The sequence below is a fragment of the Cibotium barometz genome, chromosome 5, assembly GCF_041138505.1.
Source record: "Cibotium barometz isolate CiBa-2024 chromosome 5, ASM4113850v1, whole genome shotgun sequence".
NCBI classification, from domain to species: Eukaryota; Viridiplantae; Streptophyta; class Polypodiopsida; order Cyatheales; family Cibotiaceae; genus Cibotium; species Cibotium barometz.
Window position 1 is genome coordinate 63,901,734 of NC_141050.1, and position 27,678 is coordinate 63,929,411.

A 27,678-nucleotide genomic window follows, 5' to 3' on the forward strand; every position below is an offset into this window, starting at 1 on the left:
AATCCCGTCATCAAGTTTAGCATAGGGGCATGTCATGTGCAAGACATGTGCAGGGCTGATCTCAGAGCTAATCCTGAAGAGCAACAAGATAAAGAACCTGATCTTGGAGCAAATGATGTTGATATTGGCAGGGAAGAGACTGGTGGTGGACAAGAAGGCTGTCGGCCAGAACTGGAAAGGGGGAAAACACCTATCAGCTGCAGCATATTAGATGGGATTTGTCTTGGGCCTGGCCGACCGGCAATCAACCAGTCCATCAGTTTATTCCATTGCAAATAAAAGGCAATTTTGCTGATTGTTTTTTATCATTCAGTCCCCAGGTTTAGACTAGGTGATTTACCCAGAGTCACATGGGGACGGGGGACGGGGGACGGGGACGGGGACGGGGAAGGGCCGTCTCGGGGACGGGGTCGGGAACGGCAAAAAAAAACCTCTTTTTTAAAAGCAATTTAGGAGTTGTATGCATGACATACATATAGAGACACACTTTGAACAAAATTTTACACCGAATAGACAAAAAAACAAGAGTCATTTTGAGCAAAATGCGCTAATAAAACATCGATGGCACACTGATTATGTGATTGATAGTATGATAGATACAAAGACATAAGTACATGCCTCATGGGCAGTGAGGGTTACAAAAAAGAGTGGGTACAAAATAGGGATACTAGATAGATCACAATAGATCATGGCCATTGGCAGTGGGCACAAAAAAGGTGAGATGGCTCAAGGCTCAAGAGTCAAGCCTCAAGCTCCTGAAGTGCTAGCCTGGCGGGAGGCTTGGAAGTCGAAGTCGTCGATGCCATTTGAAGCCTCCTCCTCCCCCTCAGGCTGTAGCTCCTCCTCTACCTCCTCAAGATGCTCCTGAGCTGCAGGATCCTGCTGTGCCATCTCCCATTCGGTGAAGGGATCCGCCTTCCCTGTTGCTGTCGCACATAGCATGCGCAAGTTAGCGCTCACAAAAACCAAATCACTTGCCCTTTGCACTTCAAGGCGGTTCCTCTTCTTAGAGGCAATGTGACTGTAAACGCTCCAAAGTTGCTCCAAGCAACTAGAGCTCACAGCCTGGCTAAGGATGCAAATAGCCAAGCGCTGCAACTCCGGCCCATCTGATCCGTAATCCTCCCACCAAAGAGGAGACCCAATCTTGAGGCGGTCAAGCTGTGCATCTAAACATCCAAAAGATCCCTGCCGCGTCCTGTACTGAGATAGCTGGTCTCTGATCTTCCGCCTGATGGTAGGGTCGGGCTCTAAGCGCTCCAAAATGATCCTCCATCCCCTGCTTACTTCCTTGTCGGCCTCTTGCTTTCTGCCCTGGAACTCTGGATCAACCACAAAGGCAGCCGCATGAAGAGGGGAGTAGTAGGAGTTCCACCTGGACTCACATAATGAGTGGATCTCCTCAAACTCGGCCCTGTCTGGCACAAGCTGCTGGAGTGACTCGATCGTGCGATCCATGGCCTCATAGACCTTGCCGATACATGGTTCACGGCCGTCAATGACTCATAGAAGGTGAACAATAGGCTTGACCAAGGCATCGAGTGTCTTCACCTTCTCCCACCAAGCGGCATCGTCGGCGCGATCTCGGCACGTTCTCCCTGTTGCCGATTTTGACTGCGGCATGGCAGAAAATTCATCACTAAGGAAAAGCCCTCTTAGGACTCCGCCACATGTAGACAAGCGGCCTAGCATGAGGAAGTTGTATGCAAACCTTGTCTCAGAATACTTGAGGAGGGAAAGAGTGCTCCTTTTAGAGAACTGTCGCAGCCTTTGGTGGTTGAGGACAAAGGATACAAGCTGGTTAGCCTCCTCAATGGTGGGTGCAATCCATGGCAAGGCACCTATGTCTTTGAGGAGGTTGTTGAGACAATGGGCCATGCAAAAAGAAACTGTGATGGATGGATACATTGACTCAATAATGCTCCCGGCTGCCCTATTTGACGCCTCTCCATCCGCCACCATGCCGACCACAAGCTCCGGCCCAATGACCTCGATCGTGGACGCCCATTCCGCGGCAAGCACATCCACGGCCTTTCCAGTGCCACTCGCGTCATGTGACTCGATGAAGTACACTTTGCCCCTTGAGTAGGCCACCACTCCATGGATGGAGCGCTTGCGCGTGTCACTCCATCCGTCTACAATGAGAGAGACTCCGTTAGTCTCCCACGTTGCCTTTGTATCCGCCGCCGCCTGCTCAACGGCCAACTTCTCCCTATCAAGCAAAGTGGTGCGAACCTTTTCCGATGAAGGTGGCACATAAGAGGGGCCATATTCCCTGATCTTTGTGGCCATCTCACGGAAGTAAGGAGACCTATTTCAAGTAAGGAAAACCATGTAGCATGTTAGCTTTTTTTGGCAATATGACAAATGCTTTGAAGCATGAGACATTAAAAAAAAAAAGAGTGAAGAGAATTGAGTCTCAACTCTCACCGTGCCGCTTGAAACGCAATGTGGTCGTGGTAGAAGAACCTAGCCACCGACCTATCCACCTCATCCTTCAATTTTGGGTTCCAATTCTCGTTAAGAGTGGATTGACGGCGGATGGGAATGGAGGCACCCGATGTGGATGGAGTGGACTTGAATGGTTGAGAGCTTGAAGCAAGATTTGGGTTCCTCTCCACCTCCATTCGCGTCGGTTGCTCTCGTGCTCTCACCACATCATGAGGATCAACGGCAACATGTCGCCCTCTCTTTGCCGCCTCGGCCGCCTCATAAACCTTGAGCTTCTCAAGAAGCTCCGCTCGCTTCTCAGGAGTAACGCGTGCGCAAAATTGCACTTGATGACCGGCCTCGTGCAAAAAGTGAGCTCGCACTTTGTTGGCGCCGCCACTTCTCTTGTAGGAACAAAGCTTGCAATTCCATGCCCTTGAACCACCGCCCACTCCACGACTAGCGTAGTGGACCTCATCCCACCATGACCATGTGTGCACCGCCGGCCTCCTTCGTGAAGAGCCCGCAACGGAAGATGTGGCGGCGGCGCCTTCACCTTGAGATGCCATGAATGATGATAGTGTGAGAGAGAGGGAAGAAGGGTGCAATAGAGAGTTGCAAGTTGCCGCTTGACTCTTGAGGCTTGTAAGTCTCAAGAGGGATGGATCATGGAACTTGGAGAGAGAGAGAAATGAAATGAAATGTTATATTAACGTCTTCAAAAGGCCATAATGACCTATGAGACCAAAAGTTACATCATGGTGGATCTGATACAATGTCTGGATAAAAAAAACCCAGAAAATGAAAAAATAAAGATGATACTACTGGCACCTAAAAAATGAAACTGGAACTGGAAGGTACACTATGGAGGTACCTCCATCTCATAATATGTGCCGCATCGGACACTGGCGGATCTCCTCAATATCCTGTGTGGTCAGCACCCTGACTGGGTGTCTCGCATGCCTCGCAAGAATAATCCGAATCTGCCGCTGCAACATCCGTCTATGCTGGGATGCCCTCCTCCGTGGTCGTGGGCGTCTGGACCACCCAAGCTCAATCGCACGATCAATCAGTGTACCTCTGGTGTGGGCGGTATCCATGTCCTGCTGCTGCTGTGGTCCATCTGGCGCAGTGATGACCGGACTAAAGAAGTCTGTAATGTGCCTCTGAGTCTGGCTCTCTGTGCGCCTAAGCAGGCTATCTCTATGTCTCCGCAGCTCAAGCAAGAACAATCCCAAACACCTCTGGTCCTGGTACCCCATGACTCTGGAAAGAGAGAGAGAGAGAGAGAGAGAGAGAGAGAGAGAGAGAGAGAGAGAGAGAGAGATGGCTTGGAAGTTGGAGAGAGAGAGAGAGAGAGAGAGAGAAATAGAGAGAGATGGCTTGGAGAGAGAGAGAGAGAAATGAAATGAAATGATATATTAACGTCTTCAAAAGGCCAAAATGACCTATGAGACCAAAAAGGTTACAACAATTGGTGGATCTGATACAATGTCTGTGTAAGAAAAGCTAAAAACAACTAACTAAAACTGAAATAACTATGAGGAAAAGTACGGTACTAGGAGCTCCTAATGGATAACATCTGGGAGGAAAACTCCAGCAACAAAGGTAAGCATCATACACATCACTATCCAAAGAAGTCTCTCATCGGTCGATGGCGGATATCCTCAATGTCCTCCATGGTGAGTACTCTGACTAGACGTCTCCCATGCCGTGCTAGTATGGTCCTGATCCTCTGTTGTAGTCTCCGTCGGTGTCGAGATGGGCCTCTCATCTTGGGGCGCCTGGACCGCCCCAGCTCTATAGCCCGATCAATCAGTGTACCTCTAGTGCGGCTATACTCTGGGGCTAGCTGCAATGCCTGCTGGCCTGACTGCTCAATCTCTGGTCGAAAGAAGTCTGTAATCTGCCTCTGTAGGTGTCTCTCCCTCTCTGATCCCCTCCCTCTCAAGAGACCCTCTCTATGTCTACGAAGCTCCAGCAAGTATAATCCGAGGCATCTGTAATCCTGGTATCTCATGACTCTAGAAAGTGGTCCGAAACCCTCTCTAAACAGGCAGTGAAAACGGCCTCGTATCTCATAATATACTGGACAGTGACATATGTAATGTAACTCTGTCTCTGGCTCCATCTGGCATAGCTGACAAATCCTGGCCTCAGCTGGTACTCCTCTGAATCTGCCAGTCTCAATCTCTAGCTGGTGTGAGGATGTGCGCATCTGACCAATAGCACACCGTACCCCATGAGAAAGATGAGTATCCATGTAGCTGGGTCTAATCACAAACCCATCCTGCGTGAGCTGGAGAAGATGATCTCTATAGAAAGCCATCTTCGTACCAAGCTCCTATGTCGGCTATACCCATGTCCTCCTAGTGTCCAGCTAAATCAAGTCCTGCCTGATAAGTCTGGTAATCTCTGCCCGTGTGAGAGAGAGGGAGGGTGCATCCAGGGAGTACTGAAATGGAGGTAGCCTTTCCATACTAAAGCCATGCAACTGGAACCAAGCTGTCATCTGTGCATACCAACATGATCCGTCTCCCTGTGATGCCAACTGTTGTGAAGACTCCAGGGCTAAGCGAGCATATCTGTCTCTAGGGAGAGCCCAAGTGCTATGTATAAAGGAGACTGATCGAGTGAGTGCCTCTACTACCAATGGGGGAGCAGCCATCTCTGCACGGATAATATCATGTGGTACGGAGGCCTTGGCCCTAATCATCCGGGAAATCATAGAAACCAAGGGCCTCTCCATATGTCTCCATCCATCAATGCTACCAGCTCGGCTGTGGTGATCTACTGAGGGTCCCCATATCTCCACTCCATACAGCATGGCTGAAGTGACCAAAGTGTCAAAGAGCCAGAGCTTTGTTCGAGGTTCCTGAAACTGAACCTGCGAACACATCCTCTCTAGTCTCCCCAATGCTGCATAAGCTCTAGTCAATCTGGTCTCCGCTGCTCTCCTCAAGGAAAATAGTGGGCCACTGAAAACCACACCAAGGTAAGTATATGCATCTGTATACTCCACTGTCTCCTGACCATATGTAAAGGTGGGTACTGACCTCCTAACCCACTGTGCTGTGGTGTTAAACAGCATCACCTTGGTTTTACCAAGGTTAACAAACAATCCACTGTCCTGTGCAAAGGTGTGCAATGCATCCAAATGACGCTGCATCCCCTCTGGAGAATCTGAGATCAGCACAATATCATCAGCATACAATAACAACGGAATCCATGTCCCTGCTAGCTGTGCTCCTCTGTCACCCTCTCGCTCTACATAGTCTGAAACCTCATCCACGTACATCCCAAATAAGGTGGGAGAAAGGGGGCAGCCCTGTTTCACCCCAATAGTGGAGTGAACCATCTCAGATATACCCTGAGTAGTACGTACCTGTCCCACAACTGTCCTGTATAAAGCCATGATTCCCCAAATCAGCTCTGTGGGCACTCCCATCTCTTGTAGTCTGCGCATCAGTCTGGCTCTCGGTACTATGTCAAAAGCTTTGCGGAAATCCACAAAGCAACAATAAATCCTCCTGCCATATAATCTGCCCTCCTCAATAATAGCTCTGAGTGTCAAGATATGGTCAAGAGTGGAGAAACCTCTCCTGAACCCTGCCTGCCCTGATGCACGTATGCCCTCTCTCTCTGCCCATCTACTCAACTCTTGCTCAAGAATAGATGCATATAATCTAGCCAATGTGTGACCAATCATGATGGTACGATAATTCCCAGGAAGCATGGGATCCCCTAACTTGAAGATAGGCACAATCGTGGACATATTCCAAGTCTCAAGAAAACCCTCACACATGGCTCGGTTAAACATCATAGCAATAAGCTCTGCAAGCATATCTCTGGCATGAATAAAGTGCTCTGCTACCAAACCATCATGATCATATGCTCTCCCAGTCCTCATCCTGTCAATAGCTTTCCTTACCATCTCAGCAGTAAAGAAAGCACGTCTCTGGGCATGGCTCCGATGGGTCTGGCAGGGGCGGCTGGCCTGCTGCTGTGTATAGGGATGCTGCATACTCACCCCAAATCTCTGTGGAGGTAATGGCTGGTGATGGTGAATGCTCATGGAATAGTCTCCATGCCTCGCCTTGAGTCCTGACTCATAAGTAACTGATACAAATCCCTCTCTAACTGAGCAAGATAAGCCCTCTTCTTCCGTCGCACTAGGTGCCGGAAGGTAATCCGTGACTGTATGTGAGTGGTAACACCCATGAGCACCTCTCTCTGTAATCTGATCCTCATCTCTCTGCACTCCTCATCATACCAACTGTTCTGGGGCATGTTCCCAGATCGTCTCCGTGTAGGCTGATGATGGGGATATGCCTCTGATGCTGCAGCATGAAGCATATCTATCAATATCTGAGTGAGCTCATCTAATGGCCGTCCTGGCTCCTCGGCACATAAGCGTCTGTATATCTCATCCGTGTACACGGTGTCAATCTCCCTCGTAAAGGTATAACGAGTGTGTGTGGAGACCTGTCCCAATGGAGCGGTGCTGAACTGAAATGTAAGAGTGAAGGACAAGATATTATGATCCACTGCTATTCCAACCGGCCTAGTGCCTACCATAAAATCCTGAAAAGAGGGAATGAGACTGGGCTGAGCCATAACATAGTCCACTGTACTAGCACCATGCCTATGTGGAAAGCAAGTGAAACCGCCCGATGTCGGGAATCTCTGTAGGCCATTCAAGATGGCCAATCCATGTGCAGTCCCCATGTCTATCAAATACCGCCCATACACTGTATGCTCCTCATCCTGTGAGAGTCTAGATAGGCCCATATCCCTAACATCAAGCTCCCTCAACATCTCCTCTGAGGTATCATAAAATACTGTCTGGTTATGGGCGGTCCTGGCATTGAAGTCCCCCAGGAGAATGATGTCACCATCCCTGGAGAACTCCCAAATGTCATCATCCAAAATCGAAAAGGGAGACTGCCCGCTAGGTGATGCATACACTGATGTACTAGGAGCAAAATAGGATATAGCAATGTAGAGATATCTGCCCGTCTCTGCCCTCAGTCTAATCCACATGTACCTAGCCTGCTCATCTCTGCGGACTATATGTATCAGTGGTGGCTGTAGCTCCTCTCTAAACAATACTGCCACTCCTCCTGAGCCCCGTCCTCTATGCTCTGAACGAGTCTCCTGTCTACAAGCTATCCCCCATCGGTATCCACTAACATGTGGCATGGACTGTCCAGGAGCCTGATGCGTCTCACAGTAGAAGATGATGTCCCTCCCAGTGAAACTATCCTCAAAAGCCCCTACATCAAGACATAGAGATCCATTACAATTCCAAGTAGCAACTTTGAGTGTAGTCCCGTAGGTCTCGCGCCGTCATGAAGAGCGCCTCTCCATAATCACCACTCTACCATCTCTATAGAAGGCCACTTTCCCTTTCTCTCGGGTTGCCCTTATCTCTGGCATAACTTCTTTCATGTGGGCAAGTTGCGAGAGTGTGAGGTCATCTCCAAGAAATATTCCCGTCTTCTTGAGTGTAGGACGTCTCTTCAAGAAGTCCTTCTTCGCTTCCATGGAGGGGAAACGAATGATAAGTGCTCTCTCCTTAGAAGATTCGCCACCACTACCTTCTCTCTTCTTTCCCACTCTCCATGCCTTTGTGTGCGTGGCTTCAATGCCCATCATAGAGAAGAGCTCCTTGGTTTCCCCTTCCGCATCATCACGGTCTTTTAGACCGGACACTCGTACATGTACGGTCTTCCTCCTTTGCTCCTCTTCAAGGGTCATGTTGATGATGGTGGGAGTGGGGATGGGTGGCAATTCTTTACCTTTCCCTTTCTTGGCGACCTCGATCCATTTCTCCGCCTCGTCCATCTTCTTTTGTGTCTTTGTGATCACCTCCACCCATGAAGATGTCTTCTCTTTATGTTGCTCCTCCTCCTCTCGAATGATCCTCATTTGTTCCTTGATGGTATTCAGCTCTTCAAGAAAGGAGGGCTGAAATTTTCCATCCTCAAGATTGCTTTTTGAAGTGGCTGCCAACTCCTTTTTGAGAGCTGAGATTTCAGCCGCTTGACTCTTAGCATGCAATTTGGCCTCCACTAGTTCCTCCTTTAAAGCTGAAATCTCAGCCTCTTGCTTGGAAAATCTCTCTTCGAGCTCTTGGATTTTGTCAAATCCCTTCTCGAGTTTGGAGAGGCGGTTTATGATTGCGGTGACGGAAGAGTCGACCATCTTCTTGTTTTCTTTGATAATTGTGCCGAGCTTGTCCTCCACCTTCACGAGCTCCTCTTTAAACCCGGTCTTCAAGAGAGAGAGAGAGAGATGGCTTGGAAGTTGGCACAACTTGGAACTTTGAAGTTTGGATTCTGGAAGCTTGAGGCTTGAGAAATGAGTGTGGGTGCAATAGAGAGTGTGCCTTTTTTTATAGCTGGAAATCTGCCCGTTTCTGCCCGTTTCTGGCCGTTTTCTGCCCGTTTCTGGCCGTTGGAGACGTCCTCTCACCGCGTCCCCTGCCCGTCCCGCGTTTCGGGAACGCGTCCCCGGGACGCCCTCATGCGTCCCCGTGTTGCACGGCGTCCCCTGCGCGTCCCACCCGTCCCCGGCCGTCTCCGCGTCCCCGCGTCCCGCGTCCCTAAGGCCCGTCCCCGCGTCCCCGTGTGACTCTGGATTTACCACCTTTTGAGGGGCAGCCAAGGGCTAGCCACCAAGATGTACCTTTTTTGTACCATATGAATATATTGAAACTCAGCTATCTCTCTCTCTATCTTCTACTTGCGTTTTACAGCATGTTCCAAGATGGTGTTTAGGGCTGAAAGAAGACTCCCAGAGCTTCCACATGTAACGTCAGTTTATTCCATTGCCAATATCAACATCATCTGCTCCAAAATCAGGTTCTTATCTGGTTCTTTATCTTGTTGCCCTTTAGGATTAGCTCTGAGATCAGCCCTGCACATGCCTTGCACATGACACGTGGACCATAGTCACCAGAAACGAGAACGGAAACGTTTGAGGAATGGAAACGGGGAAACAATTTTTTAGGGGTGAAAATGGTCGTTTCCTGTGACAATATCACTTGGGAAACGAGAAATGGACATGGAAAACGAATGGGATTTTGAAATGGAGAAATGCATTTCTAGGGTCTGAAATGATCGTTTCTTGTGACTATGATGTGGACCCACTTGGATCCCCTCACGTTGTACCATTGTAGCATTGTACAAGTGGCACTTTTTTTTTTCTGGGAAAAAGATCCTTCTATTAATTACTGAAAAAACAGCCACGAAGGGCTAAAAAACAACCATGAAGGGCTGGATACAAACTCGCCTTCTATTAATTACTGAAAAAACAGCCACGAAGGGTTAAAAAACAACCATGAAGGGCTAATCCTTCTATTAATTACTGAAAAAACAGCCACGAAGGGCTAAAAAACAACCATGAAGGGCTAGATACAAACTCGCCTCATGTACAGGGCGGGGATCAAGTAATCAAAAGAGGGGAAAGAGACATTTCTCCTCCAATTGGCTGCTCTATGAGGAGAAGGCTATCTCATACAGGGGGAGGGGGGGGAACAACCACACAGGTAGTCTATAATGCCAAGTGGGGTCACCACCTCTATCAGTGAGAAAAGGGCCAAGCTGCCAAAGCCTCAAGAAAGCTTCCCACAACTTCCACATGCAGTCAGATCCACCCTGCAACTTCCCCAACTAACCGCGGAGGGTATGTATGATATTGAACCAAATGCTCCTGATAGACTCTGCTGGCGGAGTGTGGGTACCCTCAATGGCTTCGCTGCATCAAGCTCGTCATATGTGCCAAGCTGCAATGCTACTGCTAATCTCCCAACTTTGGCATGAGCCTAGCTGCCAGTGGTCTGGACTCTGTAGGTGGGACTGACTAGTACTACCGAAATGTGATGGTGAGAGACTTGAAGGGCTAGCCCTCCACCATCCTCCTTGTAAGCCCTGACCACCTCAGACTCTGTGGCCCAAGCAACAGTGCCACATGTAATGATCCGGATCAAGGCCTTGTCCATAGTGAAGATGCAGAGAATCCGCCACCAAACCTGTTGAGCCCTTAGGCCATCCCAAAGACAGCGTCGCTGAAACTCTTGAGGGTGGCCACAGCTATTGGCCGACCTCCAACTACCAGCCAAGTGCCGACCGCCAAGCTCTTGTGTGCCATCAGCCAAAGAAAGAGGCTGATCTTTCTAGGCTGAAAACTGTCCCAAAGTCTTTTCCAAAAATCTCAGAGGAAACGCTCTAAGCAGCCCTATGACTGCCAATGTGTTGCTGTCGAGGTGCCATCAATATCTAGCATCTCAATCCTGCGGCCTAGCCGCGCTGTATATGCAAAGAAGGGGGCATCCAGAGTCTCCTCCCAATCAGCAGGGTCATGCCAAGTCTACTCACCTGGGTCCCACTGCAGGCGCGTGAGAGGTCGGAACTCCCATATCCATAGCCGCCAAAATCTCTCCTTGGCCACCTTGACCGGTGTGTGAAGTTTTTGGAGAACCTCAACTTCAACTTGTACATGTGTACATGAGTGCTGTTCATGTTGTGATAAGGTCATGGGAGCACCCATTGACTCAGTGTGAGCGTCGTGGATGCGGCAATCAAGCATGGGGCTTTGATGGAGGTGTATGTGCAGAGAAAAAGTTGAGATTCTGGAAGAGCAGGCCTGTCCGGAATGATGTTGATAGTAGCTGCTTGGTCGTCTTGGGGTGTGTATTTGTCCAGAATTAAATGGCATTGGAAAGTTTCACCTTGAAAAGATATGGAGGTATGGGCATTGGTGTGAAAAGAGAACATGGTGGCCATTTTCCAAATAAATAAAATAAATAAAACAATGAATAGGTGGCCAGCTACGTGGAGATTGGAATGACTGCCAGCGCACAGTTCTGGAAGCTGCCCTGGTGAGTCGGCGCAGAAAAAAAGAAAGAAGGCGACCGTGTTGTTGGAAGAGAAACTGGGGTGAGGCGCTGCAGAAAGAGCAGCGGGGGAGAGCGCGAGGACAGAGGTGGTCGGCCTGGCTGATGACACCAAGGAGCAGTAGCAAGTGGCCGCTTGGGGACACGGAGGCGTCCTTTGTGTGAAGAGCAGATGGCTGCTATTGGCGTGGCTTTTTGCCAGGAAAGAGAGACAAAGAGGAGATCGCCGCAGGCGACAGGAAGGAGAAGGACCGCCGAAGGAGCTGCTGACTAGGAGTTGGCGACTGGCGCAACTGCTAGCGACGACGTGAAGACTGGTTGGTGTGTAAGGTTGCTGCTGGTGAAAGGCGAAACTGCAGGTGTTGTAGAGGAAGGCGCCGACCGGAAGGTGGTGGCCTTGTTGTTTTTGGGGGGTAGCGCAAGACAGCAGGAGCCCCCATGTGTTTGGGTGGCTAGCTGAGAAGGCCGCCAGGGAGTCAAGGTGCAAGGCAAGAGGTGGTGACGTGTGGAGGCAGCCAGACGGCTGCTGGCGTTAAAGAACTTATGGGCTGGTGACTGCAGCCGTAAGCATATGCAGAGATGCGAAGGTGTGATTGGGACTAGGTTGACGGGCTGATAGTGTTCGAGTGTGGGTCTGGCGCTAAGAGCAGTGGGCTGAAGCGCAAGGTGTGATGCTGTAGAAGAAGGGTAGCGTTGGTTTGAATGGAGGCGGATCATGGTCACTGAGCAAGTGCAGTGGGTTGCAGAGAAGCTGCTGTGGTGACAGGTGGTTCCGACTGGCAGGAGAACCGCCTGGAGTGTTTTCTTGATTATATGGTTGCCATCTGTGAAGACAGGGAGGTTGAGAGGTGTGGCTGGGTTTTGTTTTTGCTTTGAGGACTGGTAACGTGCTGGTGGTATAGCAGAGAAACCTATAGCTGAAGTGCAGAGGGGCGCAGGCTTGGTGGGCCTTTGGTATTGTGTGGCTTGGGCTGGTTGTTGGGTTTGTGACAAATCAGGAGGGTGACTGGTTTTGTGCTTTGGGGACTGGCAGTGAGCCGGTGGTGCAGCAGAGAGGACTTCAGCTAAGGTGCAGAGCAGAGAACGAGGAGGTCGGCTGCAGAGAAGCAAAGAGCGAAGGGATTTTGGAGCGACCAGGAGCTGGAGAGGGCTGATTGCGAGCGGGTGTTTGATGAAGCTGGTGTCTGGGATATTTTGGGATATCCACCTCTGTAAAGGTCAAGGTCCTTTCTGAAATATAAGCCTTGTTCATGCTCTTTGGTCTGGTGTTCTGGTGTGTTTGCATGCGTGTGTGGAAGTGTGGCATGCTATAAGGGCGTAGACAGCTCTACGGCTTCCGTGCCATCACTTTTTGGTGCCTCCACAGAGGAGCAGATTTCCTCTGGTTTGTGAAAGAGAACAGGGCTGTGTGAAGAAAGATTTGGAAATGGCTCAGGATTTTCCGGAGTATTGGGGATTGCCACAGGAGGATGCAACTAGGTTTCTGGAGAAAATGGAATTTACAGCTTTAATGAAAGACAGGGCAACCCCGGAGATCCTTTCTCGGATTTTGACTTATTGCTTGCAGGGTGATGCAAAAACATGGCTGCAGATGTTTGTGACTACACACAGGAACATTCATCAACAGGATCCTGAGTACCGTGTAGTCAGAGCTGCATTTTTGGCACAGTTTGTCCATGTGAGGAGTCCAAATGAGGTGTGGAAGGAGTTGTGTAACATTCAGCAAAAGGACGGTCAGGATGTGGATCGGTATTTGATAGAGTTTGGTAGACTGTGGAGTCTATGGTGTGAGGCTCTGATTCCTGAAGTACCCCCACAGATGATAAAGAGAGAGCGGTTTGTGGCTGGTTTGGAGCCAACAATTCGTCTGAAGGTGGAGCTGAAGAACCTGGATAGCTTTGAGGAGGCTGTCAGAGTTGCTCGTGAGAAGGAGTGGAAGGTGAAGCGTCTGAGGCAGATGGGAATGCAGGAAGAGCCAAAGAGGTTTGTGAAGATGCCAGAGATTGAGAGTACGCATCCTGGAAGAAAAGCTGCTGTTGTTCCTAAACAGGAGGATTCTTTGAAGAGGAAGGTTCATGATGCAGTGGAGCTCATGAAGTCTTTAAGCTTGAATTGGATAGAGTCCACAGGAAGAGGACGAGGCATAGGTGCTATGGAAAGGAAGAGTGATGCATCATCTAGTTTTGAAAGAAATTCAGCAGATATTGGAAGAGGGAGAGGGTATCCGTGTGATGTGCAATGCCGGAATTGTGGTGAGTGGGGTCATATGAGTCCACAATGTGAGAGACCAGCCAAAGCTAATGGTGGCATATATCAATTGTCTTTGGGAATGAGTGATAGGGTGATGGGCCCTAATATGCAGGTGAAGGAAACAATTCAGCCCAATGTTTGTGAGGTTCATAAGGTCACATTTGCAGAGCAGGATATGGGACAGATTAGCCTGTTGGAAATGAAGAAGGATGAGGTTTCTGGAATCAGCCCTGAAGAGCTTTCAGGAGGTGAGGAGGAGAAAGATGAGAGTGTTGATGACGCTGTGGATTGTGAAAGTCATGCTAGTGCTGTGGAGCCTGATGTGTTTGAGTATGGATATGATTTGGGTAATCTCTTTGATTTAGAAAAGAGTAATGACTTGCAGGTGCCAGTACTTCAGCCAGTCAAGGTAGAGAGTGATGATCAAGGTGTTACTAGTGAAGATACTATGGATGGAGTATCTCTGGATGATTCAGGTGATGAGTTGGATATTGCAGCTTGTGGTGAGAGTGTGGATGATGAGTTGGATAGTGTACTTGATAGTGCACTGGATGATCTGTTGGAGTTGGCTTCCTTGGAGAAGATTACTTGCATGCCAGTTGTGCAGGAAGGGAGTGATGGTGTGACTGATGGTGAGCTGGATGCTACTTTGGATGATGATGTGATAGATTTTGGATGTGTGGTTACTAAACATAAGGTGTGTGTTCCTTGTCATGCCCAAGAGAATGAGTTGGTGGTTGTGAGTGGTGAGGATGCATGTGAGACTATTGTTGTTGGTCAGGGAGACCAGGATGCTTTGCCTGGGAGTTTGGGGAGCTTGGACTTGGTAGGGATGCCTGTGCAAGATGTGGAGAATCTTGCAGGATCGCCAATGGTCTTGAAGCTGGAGAAACTGCAGGAAAGCGACAATGATGAGTCTGCAATGCATGAAGTTGCTGTGTGTGATGTTGATGGGCTGAAGGGAAGTGAGTGTATGGTGGACACACCACATGTGGATGCTCAGCATATGGATGAGTGGTTTGGTTATGGTCCTAGTCTGGCAGTTAGTCCAGAGGAAGGGTTGGAAGCCAATGATGTGGGTTGGAAATTGAGTGACCGTGAGGTGGGAGTTGATCATCAGATGTGTGTTATTGTGGTATATGATTATGAGTGGGACTCAGATAGGTCAGAGGGGAGTAGAGGTGAAGAGTGGTTGTCTCCATCGCAAGGTTGTGTGAGCTGGTCTGGAGGAGGAAGTGCAACAGTAGATGGTGATGAGGCCATATATAAGGAGCCAAGGGGGTTGCTGAAAATGGAAGGCGATGGCAGGGTGTATCAACGGCTGTTTGATGGAGAAAAATGCTTGAAGAATTGGAGGATAGATACACCGAGGTTTCTGTTTGATCCAGGGGGATAAATGGTTTCTGTTAGTGCAGCTGCTGGACATAAATGTCTCAGCAGAAGTAAGGGGGTTGCTAAATATGTGTGAAGTTTTTGGAGAACCTCAACTTCAACTTGTACATGTGTACATGAGTGCTGTTCGTGTTGTGATAAGGTCATGGGAGCACCCATTGACTCAATGTGAGCGTCGTGGATGCGGCAATCAAGCATGGGGCTTTGATGGAGGTGTATGTGCAGAGAAAAAGTTGAGATTCTGGAAGAGCAGGCCTGTCCGGAATGATGTTGATAGTAGCTGCTTGGTCGTCTTCGGGTGTGTATGTGTCCAGAAGCATAGCTTAGAGGACCAGCAGCAACCCTGGACTCTCATGGTGTCCCATTTGTGTCGGCATATTGTCACGCCATTCTATGGTCATTGGCAACCCACATACTGGGATCTTATATGTGGAAAACTTGAAGGACATATTCCGGGATGTCCTTTCACTTCTTCTCTCATTATTGATTGGAAGGAAGTTACTTCACATATGATATGGCATGGTTCCCGATCTTTGATGGGCAATTCCCTGCGACTAGAGAGTTTGCATTGGAGTCGTGTATTACAAGAGTAGGAGTTGTTTTCTGAAATCGGGCATGGATCTGGTTGATTGACCTTGCTGGTCTTGAATGGATGAGTCCATGGCTCTTTATATGGATCTGTTGGTTGATCTTGCTGATCTTCAACGAGAGTCCATCTTGATAAGTGATTATATTGCCGAGTATCATGAGCTAGGGATTAGGAAACGGCCCATGTGTGGACAGGTGGTGAGCGTCCTAGTTGCCAATGATGCCATAGATACTCTGATGAAGGAATGATGGGAAAATTAAGAATCAACTGGATAAATTGGAAGATGGTGATCAGTGATACTATGGTTTTATTAAAGGATTGTTTTAAACTGGTTGAATCTGTGAAAAGGCAATTTCATATTGGGTGTGTGAGTGGTGTGACTAGTTTTATTTTTGCATGAACATCCGGCTGATATTTCTCCTTTACCTCGCTTGAATGTGGATTCCCGTCTATCTGATTGGAATCTTGGAACCACTGCTATGAAATGTATTTCAGCTGGGACAGTTTATGCCCTCTTGCAATCGGATGCATGGATAGTCAGACATGGTAATCAGCTATGGTCTCTCTCCAAATCTTCAATGTGGTGGAAACGTACATTGTTTCGCATTTGGAAAAGTCATCTGCCTCTCAAAGAACGCCTGTTCTTGTGGTGCTGTTTGGTTGGTGCTCTTCCTGTTGGTAGCTTGTTACATGCACGTCATATTGCGCCTTCACGTTGTGTCCGATGTAAAGCTACTGAGGAGACTGTCCCACATTTACTATGGGGTTGTGTATGCTCCAGATCGTTCATTCGCCGGGTCTCGACTGCTCTTCGCCTTCGTTTCCCTTCGGGCATTTTTCACAAACGGTTTTGGCTTTTTGGGGTGTTACAAGCATCACAGTCTCAGTTTGCTGTATTTTTCAGCTGGGTCCGATTCTGGGTCTTTTGGACCATATGGCATGTTCGGAACAACCTCATGTTCCAAGCCAATGACATTGATCCCTTCCATTACTTCAAGTTCTCGCTTGGTCACGCGCTTCATTTTGCTTATGATGCTGGGGACATCACTCTTGATGCTTATAGGATTTACTTTGATTGCTTCTAGGTAGTGAAGCCTATAGTTACTCTTCTTTTTCTGGGTTTTCCTCGCTTAGAGGTTTCCCACTTGTAAATAAATCAAGGATTTACCCAACAAAAAAAAAGTGTGTATGTGTCCAGAATTAAATGGCATTGGAAAGTTTCACCTTGAAAAGGTATGGAGGTATGGGCATTGGTGTGAAAAGAGAACATGGTGGCCATTTTCCAAATAAATAAAATAAATAAAACAATGAATAGGTGGCCAGCTACGTGGAGATTGGAATGACTGCCAGCGCACAGTTCTGGAAGCTGCCCTGGTGAGTCGGCGCAGAAAAAAAGAAAGAAGGCGACCGTGTTGTTGGAAGAGAAACTGGGGTGAGGCGCTGCAGAAAGAGCAGCGGGGGAGAGCGCGAGGACAGAGGTGGTCGGCCTGGCTGATGACACCAAGGAGCAGTAGCAAGTGGCCGCTTGGGGACACGGAGGCGTCCTTTGTGTGAAGAGCAGATGGCTGCTATTGGCGTGGCTTTTTGCCAGGAAAGAGAGACGAAGAGGAGATCGCCGCAGGCGACAGGAAGGAGAAGGACCGCCGAAGGAGCTGCTGACTAGGAGTTGGCGACTGGCGCAACTGCTAGCGACGACGTGAAGACTGGTTGGTGTGTAAGGTTGCTGCTGGTGAAAGGCGAAACTGCAGGTGTTGTAGAGGAAGGCGCCGACCGGAAGGTGGTGGCCTTGTTGTTTTTGGGGGGTAGCGCAAGACAGCAGGAGCCCCCATGTGTTTGGGTGGCTAGCTGAGAAGGCCGCCAGGGAGTCAAGGTGCAAGGCAAGAGGTGGTGACGTGTGGAGGCAGCCAGACGGCTGCTGGCGTTAAAGAACTTATGGGCTGGTGACTGCAGCCGTAAGCATATGCAGAGATGCGAAGGTGTGATTGGGACTAGGTTGACGGGCTGATAGTGTTCGAGTGTGGGTCTGGCGCTAAGAGCAGTGGGCTGAAGCGCAAGGTGTGATGCTATAGAAGAAGGGTAGCGTTGGTTTGAATGGAGGCGGATCATGGTCACTGAGCAAGTGCAGTGGGTTGCAGAGAAGCTGCTGTGGTGACAGGTGGTTCCGACTGGCAGGAGAACCGCCTGGAGTGTTTTCTTGATTATATGGTTGCCATCTGTGAAGACAGGGAGGTTGAGAGGTGTGGCTGGGTTTTGTTTTTGCTTTGAGGACTGGTAACGTGCTGGTGGTATAGCAGAGAAACCTATAGCTGAAGTGCAGAGGGGCGCAGGTTTGGTGGGCCTTTGGTATTGTGTGGCTTGGGCTGGTTGTTGGGTTTGTGACAAATCAGGAGGGTGACTGGTTTTGTGCTTTGGGGACTGGCAGTGAGCCGGTGGTGCAGCAGAGAGGACTTCAGCTAAGGTGCAGAGCAGAGAACGAGGAGGTCGGCTGCAGAGAAGCAAAGAGCGAAGGGATTTTGGAGCGACCAGGAGCTGGAGAGGGCTGATTGCGAGCGGGTGTTTGATGAAGCTGGTGTCTGGGATATTTTGGGATATCCACCTCTGTAAAGGTCAAGGTCCTTTCTGAAATATAAGCCTTGTTCATGCTCTTTGGTCTGGTGTTCTGGTGTGTTTGCATGCGTGTGTGGAAGTGTGGCATGCTATAAGGGCGTAGACAGCTCTACCGCTTCCGTGCCATCACCGGTGGTGGGTCTATGTGCCACTCCCATGCCTGAAATCCAATCACCCTCACCCTCTGTAAGGTGCAGCCACTGAAATCCTCTAAGAGGAGCTCCGATCTCTCTAATCTGCCATGGGATCGAATAGAAAAAGTAAGCAGACCACTACCCTCATCCGCTCCGTGGACTGCCACAAGAATATCATGCCTTGTAAACACGCCTAGCCACATTGGGGGAGTCGGGTCTAGGATAGGAGTCAGCCACTCCTAAGCAATAGCTTAGTCAATGTCGATGTGTGTGACCGCTCCCTACAGGAGGCCTACACATCGGATGACAATATACACATAATTAGAACACTAAACTAAAGTTAACAATGGAAACAACATTAGCAACATAAATACTGGAAATACCAAAATACATATGACACCAGCACTAGGGCCGGAAAGGGCTGCCCCCCCCCCTCAATACATTTGTGTTTCTTGGAGTATTTATTTGTATAAGTGTCACGGGCCAAATAGGCCAAATTTCTCCACCAGGGAGTGAATACAACTCAAACAAATTGGTTCAAGTCGATGAAGATGTGTTGGTCGGAGAAGTCTCAAATCACAGGCACATCCCCACCTTCACTGGGTGCACACCCGCCTTTCATTGGTCTTCTGGGACCGTGCACCAACAGGCACGCCCATACTAACACAGGCCAAGGGATACACCGCGGAGGGAACATGACCTGGTTCTCCCAGATAAGCTTTGCTCCCAGATTCCCGAGTGTGTTCAGCCTTCGCTGGCTCCTCAGAAGCGCTGAGGGCGTGGTTAGCACCACCACACAAGGAAATACGAACCACACCAAGAAAACTCCATGAGTTTGGTCAGTATAAACATGCTTTGTTCCTGCTCTGCACAAAACTAAAGAATTCTTTGAATTTAATTTAACAAATTGTAGATTTACACAAATGAGAAACATGAGGATACCTAGTGCAACAAGTACAAAATTTGGTACAGCATGTACACTTTGGTATAATAAGTATAATTTAGGTACAACTGGTACAATTCAAGTACTGTAGGTACAATTCAAGTACAAGGCAAGTGCAATAGGTACAATTCAGCCAATACAGCACACGTGGGCATCAGGTACAGTCCACGTGGGCAGCAGGTGCAACAAGTGAATTCAGCAAGTATAGCAGGTGTAAATTCAGCAAGTACAGCGTACAGTCCAGCAAATTCAGTGCACAGCAGGTTCAGTCCAGATTTCAACAGGTACAGTCCAGATTTCAGCACACGTGTGAAATTTCAGCAGGTACAGTCCAAGCGATGGAGAAAATACAAAGATTCAGCCCATGGAGAAGCAGGCGATGGAGAGAATGAAGAAGATAGCAGGCAGCAATGGAGAAAGAAATGCAGCCAGCGTCCCCCCCCTCCCCCCCACGTGTGAAAAATTACTAAATTCTCTCATGCAAAAGCTTTTCCAAAGGTTTTTTTAAAGGTTACACAATATTAAAGGTTTTTTAAAATGCTCATGGACACCCTACAAAGATAATGTCGAGCCCCTATTTTAAATGTGTGTGAACACATTGGCTTATAAATATTAAAGTTAGCCATAACTTATAAATTTTACATTTTAAAAAGGAAAAAATGGTAATACTTACCACCTGTTCACATGCTACACCAACGAGTCAGCAAGCAGCACTCCACGGTACACTAGGGACGTCCTCGTCTAGTGTACTGGCACGGCAAACACACGCAAACAAGTCATGCAAAGACAAGTTTATGCATGCAGTCATAAATGCATGTGCACATGTAATGGACGAAATCTCCCTTTCATGAAACTTGTACAAAAAGTTCCTATCGAGCGCAAAACTGGCGCGACAGAAATATAAATATATGTCCTGGTCTTCCTATGGAGTGACAGTCCCATAGGTAAGACACCATCCTAGCCATACACAGGTGGCACCAACAGGCTCCCGTCCATACAGCACGAAGTAGGTCACACCCGGGTGGCACGAAACTGGTTCCCATCCATGTGATGCAGTACTAGTCACACACGGGTGGCACTAATCTGGCTCCCGTCCATGTGACACCAAAATACTAGCCCTTTCACATGGGACACTGGCCTGGCCCCATGTGAACATGGCACAAATCTGGCCGCTCTATGAAGTGACAATCCCATAGAAATGGCTCCAGAAATGGAGATGGACCAAATACTGACAATATGCTGAGCCTGTCTCTACCCCGGATCCTTGTCATGCATCTCTCCTACACCTCCGGGGGTAACTACCTGTGTGCGATCCAATCTCCAAGGTGATAGAATACACAACAGAAGAAGGGAAAGTGGAAACACGAGAGAGAGTGAGAGAGAGAGATGGAGAGGAAACACAAGTGTAAACCTGCTCTCAATATCATCAACCAAGACTCTTAGAAAAGATGGGGTCCATCTGCTCAAACTCCGTACCATGAGTTTGCCAATGCTGTACATAAGCACACACCACTGAGGTGGGTATTGCCAGATGAAAGGACTCCGCATCCCCCTCAGAAAAAAAATGTCGTCGGACTGGTACCCAACCTGATTCTGATCCAAAATCAAAAAACTCTGGAAGTACCATTGTGCCCCAAGCACGGTTAGCAACCACAGATCCAAAGCATCCCACCAGGTCCAAAAATCCATCCTCCAAAACAACAAACCTACACACCGCAACAAACCCAATGCAGAATTGGTAGGGGGAGCGGCATCCTCAGAAGCATCACAGAGAGAGGCAGAGGTAGACTCCTCACAATGAGGAAGGGAAGCACGAATATAAACTACAGTGGTAACAAAGTCCTCAAGAGGATCACTGATAGCAGAAGACTCTTCCATAGGTAGAATCAGATCCCAAGAATCAGCAACAAACAAGTGATCCATGTGAAAGGATCACACCTCATAGGCAAAACACCCTCCTTTCTTTGCATACACTGCAAAGAACACAGGCTCCGACAAAATAAACTCTGCTCAGGATCTCTGAAAAGATCACTACTCTTGTCAAGAAAGAACTACTCTCCTCCAAAATCTATAAACTCCTGGCTCCATTAAACCCTCTCTCTATACCCAATCGGCTGCTGATGTCTTGTACAAAACAGGCTGCCAAACACTACAAGGAGTGGTAGATGCTGAAAATGCTACAAACTGCTGTAGAAAACCGCCTGTAGAAAAAACGCAGCACACTAGGTGCTGCTGCCCTGAAAACAGTGCAGAAAACAGGTGTGGAGTGGGTTCTCAGAGGTCAAAAACCTGTAGAGGATGACCATGGGGCTGCAATGAAGAAGCGCCTGGAAGAGGCAGACGACCAACAGCAACCTGAGAAAAAAAAACGCAGATCTTTCCCCTGTAGAAAAAAACGCAGATCTGACCACCTGAGGAGGGAGAGGAGGGAGCATCCAACACTGATCTTCACCGGGCAGGGCCGGCACTCTGATACCATGATAGAATGCACAGCGGAAGAAGGGAAAGTAAAAACATGAGAGAGTGAGAGAGAAAGATGGAGAGGAAACACAGGTGTAAACATGCTCTCAATATCATCAACCAAGAATGCATGTCCCGAGCAAGAGGGGAGAAGACCTCGTATGTGAGGGACTAGCAAAGAATGCTAAGCAATCAGTGAAGAATGAGGGATATATATGCCAACATAACGGTAGCCGACTAGGGAAAAGATCCTCCACGACTAAGGAAAAGTGCCCTAAGACTCCATAAAATGGGGGTAAAATAAGTGAGGGGTGACTAGTCCCTCAAGCTAACATGGTCAGCCCTAGAGGCTAAAATAGGACACCAAACATGAAGCCAGCAACAAGGAGATGATGTCTAACACAAGGGACCTAGTAGGTCCTATGCTCAACGCGCCCCATGATACATGAGTGTCATCACGTGCATCCCGCACTTGGATGCCACGTAGACATTTCTGTACAGAAGGTGCAGGACCTGGGATGGTGAACTGGTCCCATGTGAGCTCAGTCCGGGACAAGTCAGCTAGGGATCCATCTCAGTCGTCTCCGAGGTCAGGTGTGCATTGTCCTGCACATGAGTCCAAGGTCAGGTGTGCACTGTCCTGCACATGAAACAGTGCCAGTCTGCGCTGTGAGTCTCCCTCTAGAATGATGTCAGTGGTTCTGTGTATCTGGTATGGTACCAGATGCCAGATCACTGAGTAGATAGTGGTTAGGACAAGGGGCCAGCCCATAGGGCTACCCCGGATCTTAGTGTGGGCATGGGAATGGTGTAGAACCACCCCCATGAGGGCCAGGAAGGCCCAGGTTGAACCCACCAGCCATGGAGGGGCTGTAGGACAGCCCTAGGGCAAGATTAAGGCAGTTTCCAGGAGATTACAGCCCTTATATGGCTGTAGGGCAAGTATGGGACAGCCCATACAGGCTGCCCAGCCCTCTGGAAGCAGGCGCATGATGCCCAGCCAGTTAGGAAAAAAACGCAGCATTTTATGTGATTTATTCGGCATTAAATGCTGGAAATTCATGGACCTTTTCTTGGCTGGGAATACCCTGCCCTTGACCTGAATCCTTCACCCCTTTGCTAAGCACCCTCTTGGCTTTGTCTAGCCTCTTATGCTTGAGCTCTTGGTAGAGAATGAGATCAACAATTGGGATTATGGACTCTTGAGAAGAAGGACCTTTAATGAGCAGCACAAGACTTTAAAACTCAAATTGCACAATAACAAAGATAGAGATGAATATTATATTGTTAGCTCACAAATGTGAGGATATTTGAAAACCTTTCATGCATGAAAAACCTCATGAATGTACTCATTTGTACTTTCTCCTTTGTGAGCTTCATCTCTCTCCTCTCTCTCACACAACACAATGCTCAATGAGAAGAACACAAGAGTGTAGAGTGCGAGTTTAGCTCTATTTGTGAGCTAACAATATAATATTCATCTCTATCTTTGTTATTGTGCAATTTGAGTTTTAAAGTCTTGTGCTATGAAAGATCCTTCTTCTTGGTACTACCCAATCATGAGCAGTCGGCCAGCATAGAATCGAGTCCTCTAACAATCAGCTTGCCCAGCAGGGCACGTGTAACATGCGTTGCGGAAGTTTCGGAGAAGATCAGTAACTTCAATGCTTAGAAATCAGCACTCTTTTCGCGACGGAATTAACGCACAAAACTGAATGAAGATGTGCAGAAAATAGAGAGAGAGAGAGGGAGAGAGGAGGGGACACAGTATTGGGTCCCAAATACCCTCTGTAGGGCCCCCACCACGGATGGTGTATTTGCTTTATTAGAATGATGTAAATCTGAAAAGAAAATATAGAAATCTTGACCTTTCTCAGCCCTTGACCTACAGTCCTCCACCCCTTTGCTTTAGCAACTTCTTGGCTGTCCTAGCCCTGTTTTGCTTGAGCACTTGGTGAATTGTGAGATAACACAACTAAATTATGGCTCACCTATTTATACTCCTCCACAACAGCAGTCGGCCAGCATCATATCTAGGCGGCCAGCAATAAATTGTCCCACGACTGAATATTCAGCATTTAATGCTGAAAATTTCACATAAAAAACTGCGCTTCTTTCCCTAGTTGGCTGGGCATCATGCGCGTGAAACACAAGGGCTGGGGCCTGGGCACTGAATTTGCAAGTACACTGGGGCTGGGCAGCCTGTATGGGCTGTCCCATACCTGCCCTACAGCCATATAAATGCTTCATGTACTATCGGCTGCCCCTGGCATGCCCCTGGGACTGTCCTACAGCCCCTCCATGGCTGGTGGGTTCAGCCAGGGCCTTCCTGGCCCTCATGGGGGTAGTTTCACACTATCCCCATGCCCACACTAAGACTTGGGGTAGCCCTATGGGCTGGCCCCTATTCGTAAAAGCAAACCCTAACTATCTACACAATGATCTAGCATCCGGTACCATACCGGATACACAGAATCACTGACATCATTCCAGAGGGAGACTCACAACGCGGACTGGCACTGTTTCAATGTGCAGGACAGTGCACACCTGACCTTGGACTCATGTGCAGGACAATGCACACCTGACCTCGGACGACTGAGATGGATCCCTGGCTAACTCGTCCCGGACTGGGCTCACATGGGACTAGTTACCATCCCAGGTCCTGCACCTTCTGTACAGATATGTCTACGTGGCATCCAAGTGCGGGATGCACGTGACAGCACGGCTCTGAATAGCAGGGTCGATGATGCCTAGTCCCCCTCTGCGTCGTGGCTGAATGATCACTCTCCATGCCACCTTGGCGCTAGCAAGCCTCCCGTCACTACCAGTCCATAAGAAGTTTCGGATCAACCACTGTACCTGGCCAATACATGCTCGAGAGACGGCCCAACACGAAGTGATGTATCATGTACCACATGGTGGCAAGAACCTGGTTCGCCACCACCACTCTACCTGCTAGAGAGAGCCTCGCAGAACTCCAATATAAAAGCTTCTTCCGAATACTCAGAAGAAGAGGGGCGAGCTGCTACTCGGGAGAGATATCAATGCCCACCTGGCATCCAAGATAGAGAATTGGAGCGCCCCTCGGGATCCACTAGAAAGCCTCAGCTGAGCACCAGGTCGGGGCGGGTGCAGAGCCTACCCAAAAACTACATGACTTGTGCCAATTGATCTGGGTTCCTGATGCGCGACAAAAGATCTCGATCGCCTCTGCGAATCTCTGGAGATTCCCCACATCTCGTGAAAGATAAGCTGCTGTGGTACCAGTGTTACTTACAAGGTTGTTGCCTCTTCTCTCGGCTAGGATTGGGTTTTTTTTTTCGCGTGTTTTTTTCCATGATTTTTTCACTTCATGGACGTGCATTGTAACTGTAACACTTTTGGTCTCATAGACCCTTTGGTCTTTTGTAGATGTTAGTAGAACTTTCTTTCTTCCTTCTTTCTCTCTCTCTGGAAGCTATGCATAGGATACCTTTTTGGGGGAATGACCTTGGGCCATCATTTGAGGATTGAGACCGGGCCCTATGTTACGCTAGAGCCATGGACATCCCTTGCGAAGATCTTTACTTTTCTAGATGCCCAGACTATATGCTGTAGTGGAGGCCTTCAAGAACATATGTCCACTGACTCCTAGTTCATAGAAAGATTATTTGGGCAGACTTGAATAAAGGATTACGTCTTTTACACCAATCCCGTAAAATTGTTCTTGGAACTTCTCATCTCACATACAAATCCACCTAATATCATGGTATTGAATTTTGCAGCATTAAAAGAAGCAACTCAAGGATCTAGCTCTTCCATAGATCCCACTCGATTCCTGGGTACAAGGTTCTGGTTTGATTCAGGTGTGCTGACAGTCACCAAGTTATTAAAAGCTTCTCGCTTTTATATTTGTTTATGTGAAGGATATAAAGATAACATGTGAGAAAATTGACCTATGACCAGCAGTCCCTTTGTGTGTACCAGATAATGGATGTCATGATGGGGCAAATATTAAAAAGCTTCTCTATAGCATACTTGATTTTGAAAGTGAGATACCGTGGCAGAGCTTACTACTGTATCTATGTAAGGATTCAGAGACCAAGCTAGCTTTAGAGAAGGCACATGCAGCCATAATGGGGACCTCGTAAGTAAAGGGCTTGATATGTTGCTTCTTACCACATTTACATACTTTCTTGGTAGGTAAAATATAGTGTTTCTTCTGTGCATTAAATGGTTTTTTTTGGTAAAACAAGGGGCTAGTTAAACTGTGTGCCAACTTGAGCTGCTGGGTTGAGTGTGTGTGTGTTCAAAACATAGGAGAACTACAAGTATAATTATTTTGACCACGTGGCATGTTACCATCTTCCTGTGAAGGTCTGAGAATGTGTCTCTTACATGTTACCATCTTCCTGTGAAGGTCTGAGAATGTGTCTCTTACATCATACGAATTGTTGCAAGCCATGTATCCTTCTGGAATAGAAGGAGCCTTAGATCAAGGCTGCCAAATATGGTCTCTTCAGGACTTCGAAGTAAAAAAACTCCCTCTTTACTTTCTTCTTTAAAGAATAACGCTTAAATATGTAGGGCAATAAAGTAAATTGTACTCATGTTTTCACTAAATATGGTACTTGTGTGCAATGATAATTACTATTAAATAATCATCTTACCAACACCCTAGTGGAGATAGAACTAAGTAAAGAGTAAATGTGTACAGTGTGTCAAATGAAATCAACAGATATACATATATGTGTGAGAGATAGAGATCATGTGCAACATACATACATACACATGTAAAAGATATGAGAGACCACAAGCGCACGTGCAAACATACATACATGTGTGATAGGTAGAGACCACATGCATACATGAACTCACCATTCAAATTTGCTTCAGTGAGCAAAGTGCTTGTTGCTTACAATGTTTTTTTACAATTTTGTAGAAGCTGATGGAGAAACTGCAGTACAAGCGAAGACAGAAGTCGTCATCTGATGCAAGAGGGACAGAATCAGATGATAATAGGGCAAGCAGCGACGGGGATGACGACTCTGACGCATGTGCGAAGAGCACATGTGCATGCAAGGGGTCCAAGCTGAGCAAGCAGAGCACCACGTCCTTCCAGAACCTGCTGATACCATACGAAAACCAGAGCGTTTCAGAGAAGATAGTGGGCTCTGCAAGCTCAACCTCAGAGGCGAGCAATCAGTCGGCTAGCGGCACCGAGAAGAAAGCAGTTGGTGAAGGCAATGTAAGTGAGAAAGAATCCAACGCAGGTGCTTTTGAGGGGGGCTCTGAGTTCAGTGAGCACGCAGTGGCCACCATGAACGACTTCTTGGCTGCTTGTGATGAGGCACTGGGCTCACAATATGAGAGTGAAGACGCAAAGCGAGGAGGGAGGGAGCTGGCTTTCACACTAGAGGACCTGCTTGCTTCTGAGCTCTCTTCTGCTCTGCAAGCTAGATTTGGTACCAATAGTGTGCTTGCCATGGCCACCCTCCATGCAACATAGGGTTGTGTACCTAGAACAGCACTTGACTTTTGATGACCTTTTAACTTACAAAAGTTGCGAAGGCCTGGTCCTTGCTTCGTTCTCGAATCCTTCTCATTAAAATAAAAACTCTAGATTTCCCAACAAGCCAGAGTACACTACTTGGCTGAATATTATTACAAAGTTAGAAAGATTAAGATTAATTTACCATTGCTTAAAGCTCACATACCTTCACATAAGCTTGCTCACCTTATGGGGACTCCTCTTCAGCCTCCCTTAGCAACAAGACTTTACAAACATGAACATGAATAGTCAAAACACCAAAAACTTGCTAATAATCACATGCAAAGTAAAGCCCAACGTTAGCTGCTAGCCTTACCATGTGACCTGCATCGCCTTACGAGCAAAAATAAGCTTTTGATGAGATACCTAAGGTTGAGGAGTAAGGTTACTCGGTACCAATTGAGACACAAAGACATCATGGATTGTCCTATCTGGGGTTGAAAA

At 48.0% G+C, this 27,678-nt stretch overlaps 1 protein-coding gene and 1 pseudogene across 9 annotated transcripts in view; one reads left to right on the plus strand and one right to left on the minus strand.

The window, feature by feature from the left end:
- LOC147638756 (uncharacterized) overlaps positions 1-27,313 on the plus strand; it is a 233,883-nt gene extending 206,570 nt beyond the window's left edge. For all 9 annotated transcript variants that reach the window (XR_015265964.1, XM_086798726.1, XM_086798725.1 and 6 more), the window contains 4 exons: positions 25,469-25,549; positions 25,671-25,830; positions 26,104-26,215; positions 26,626-27,313. Coding sequence is in view for 8 of the 9 variants with exons in the window: in XM_086798726.1 (XP_086654852.1) it covers positions 25,469-25,549; positions 25,671-25,830; positions 26,104-26,215; positions 26,626-27,192 (920 nt within the window). In the remaining variant the exon portion in view is untranslated. The remainder of the gene's footprint in view (positions 1-25,468; positions 25,550-25,670; positions 25,831-26,103; positions 26,216-26,625) is intronic.
- Positions 1,811-3,087, minus strand: LOC147638759 (uncharacterized; annotated as a pseudogene).
- Positions 27,314-27,678: the final 365 nt, after the last annotated feature.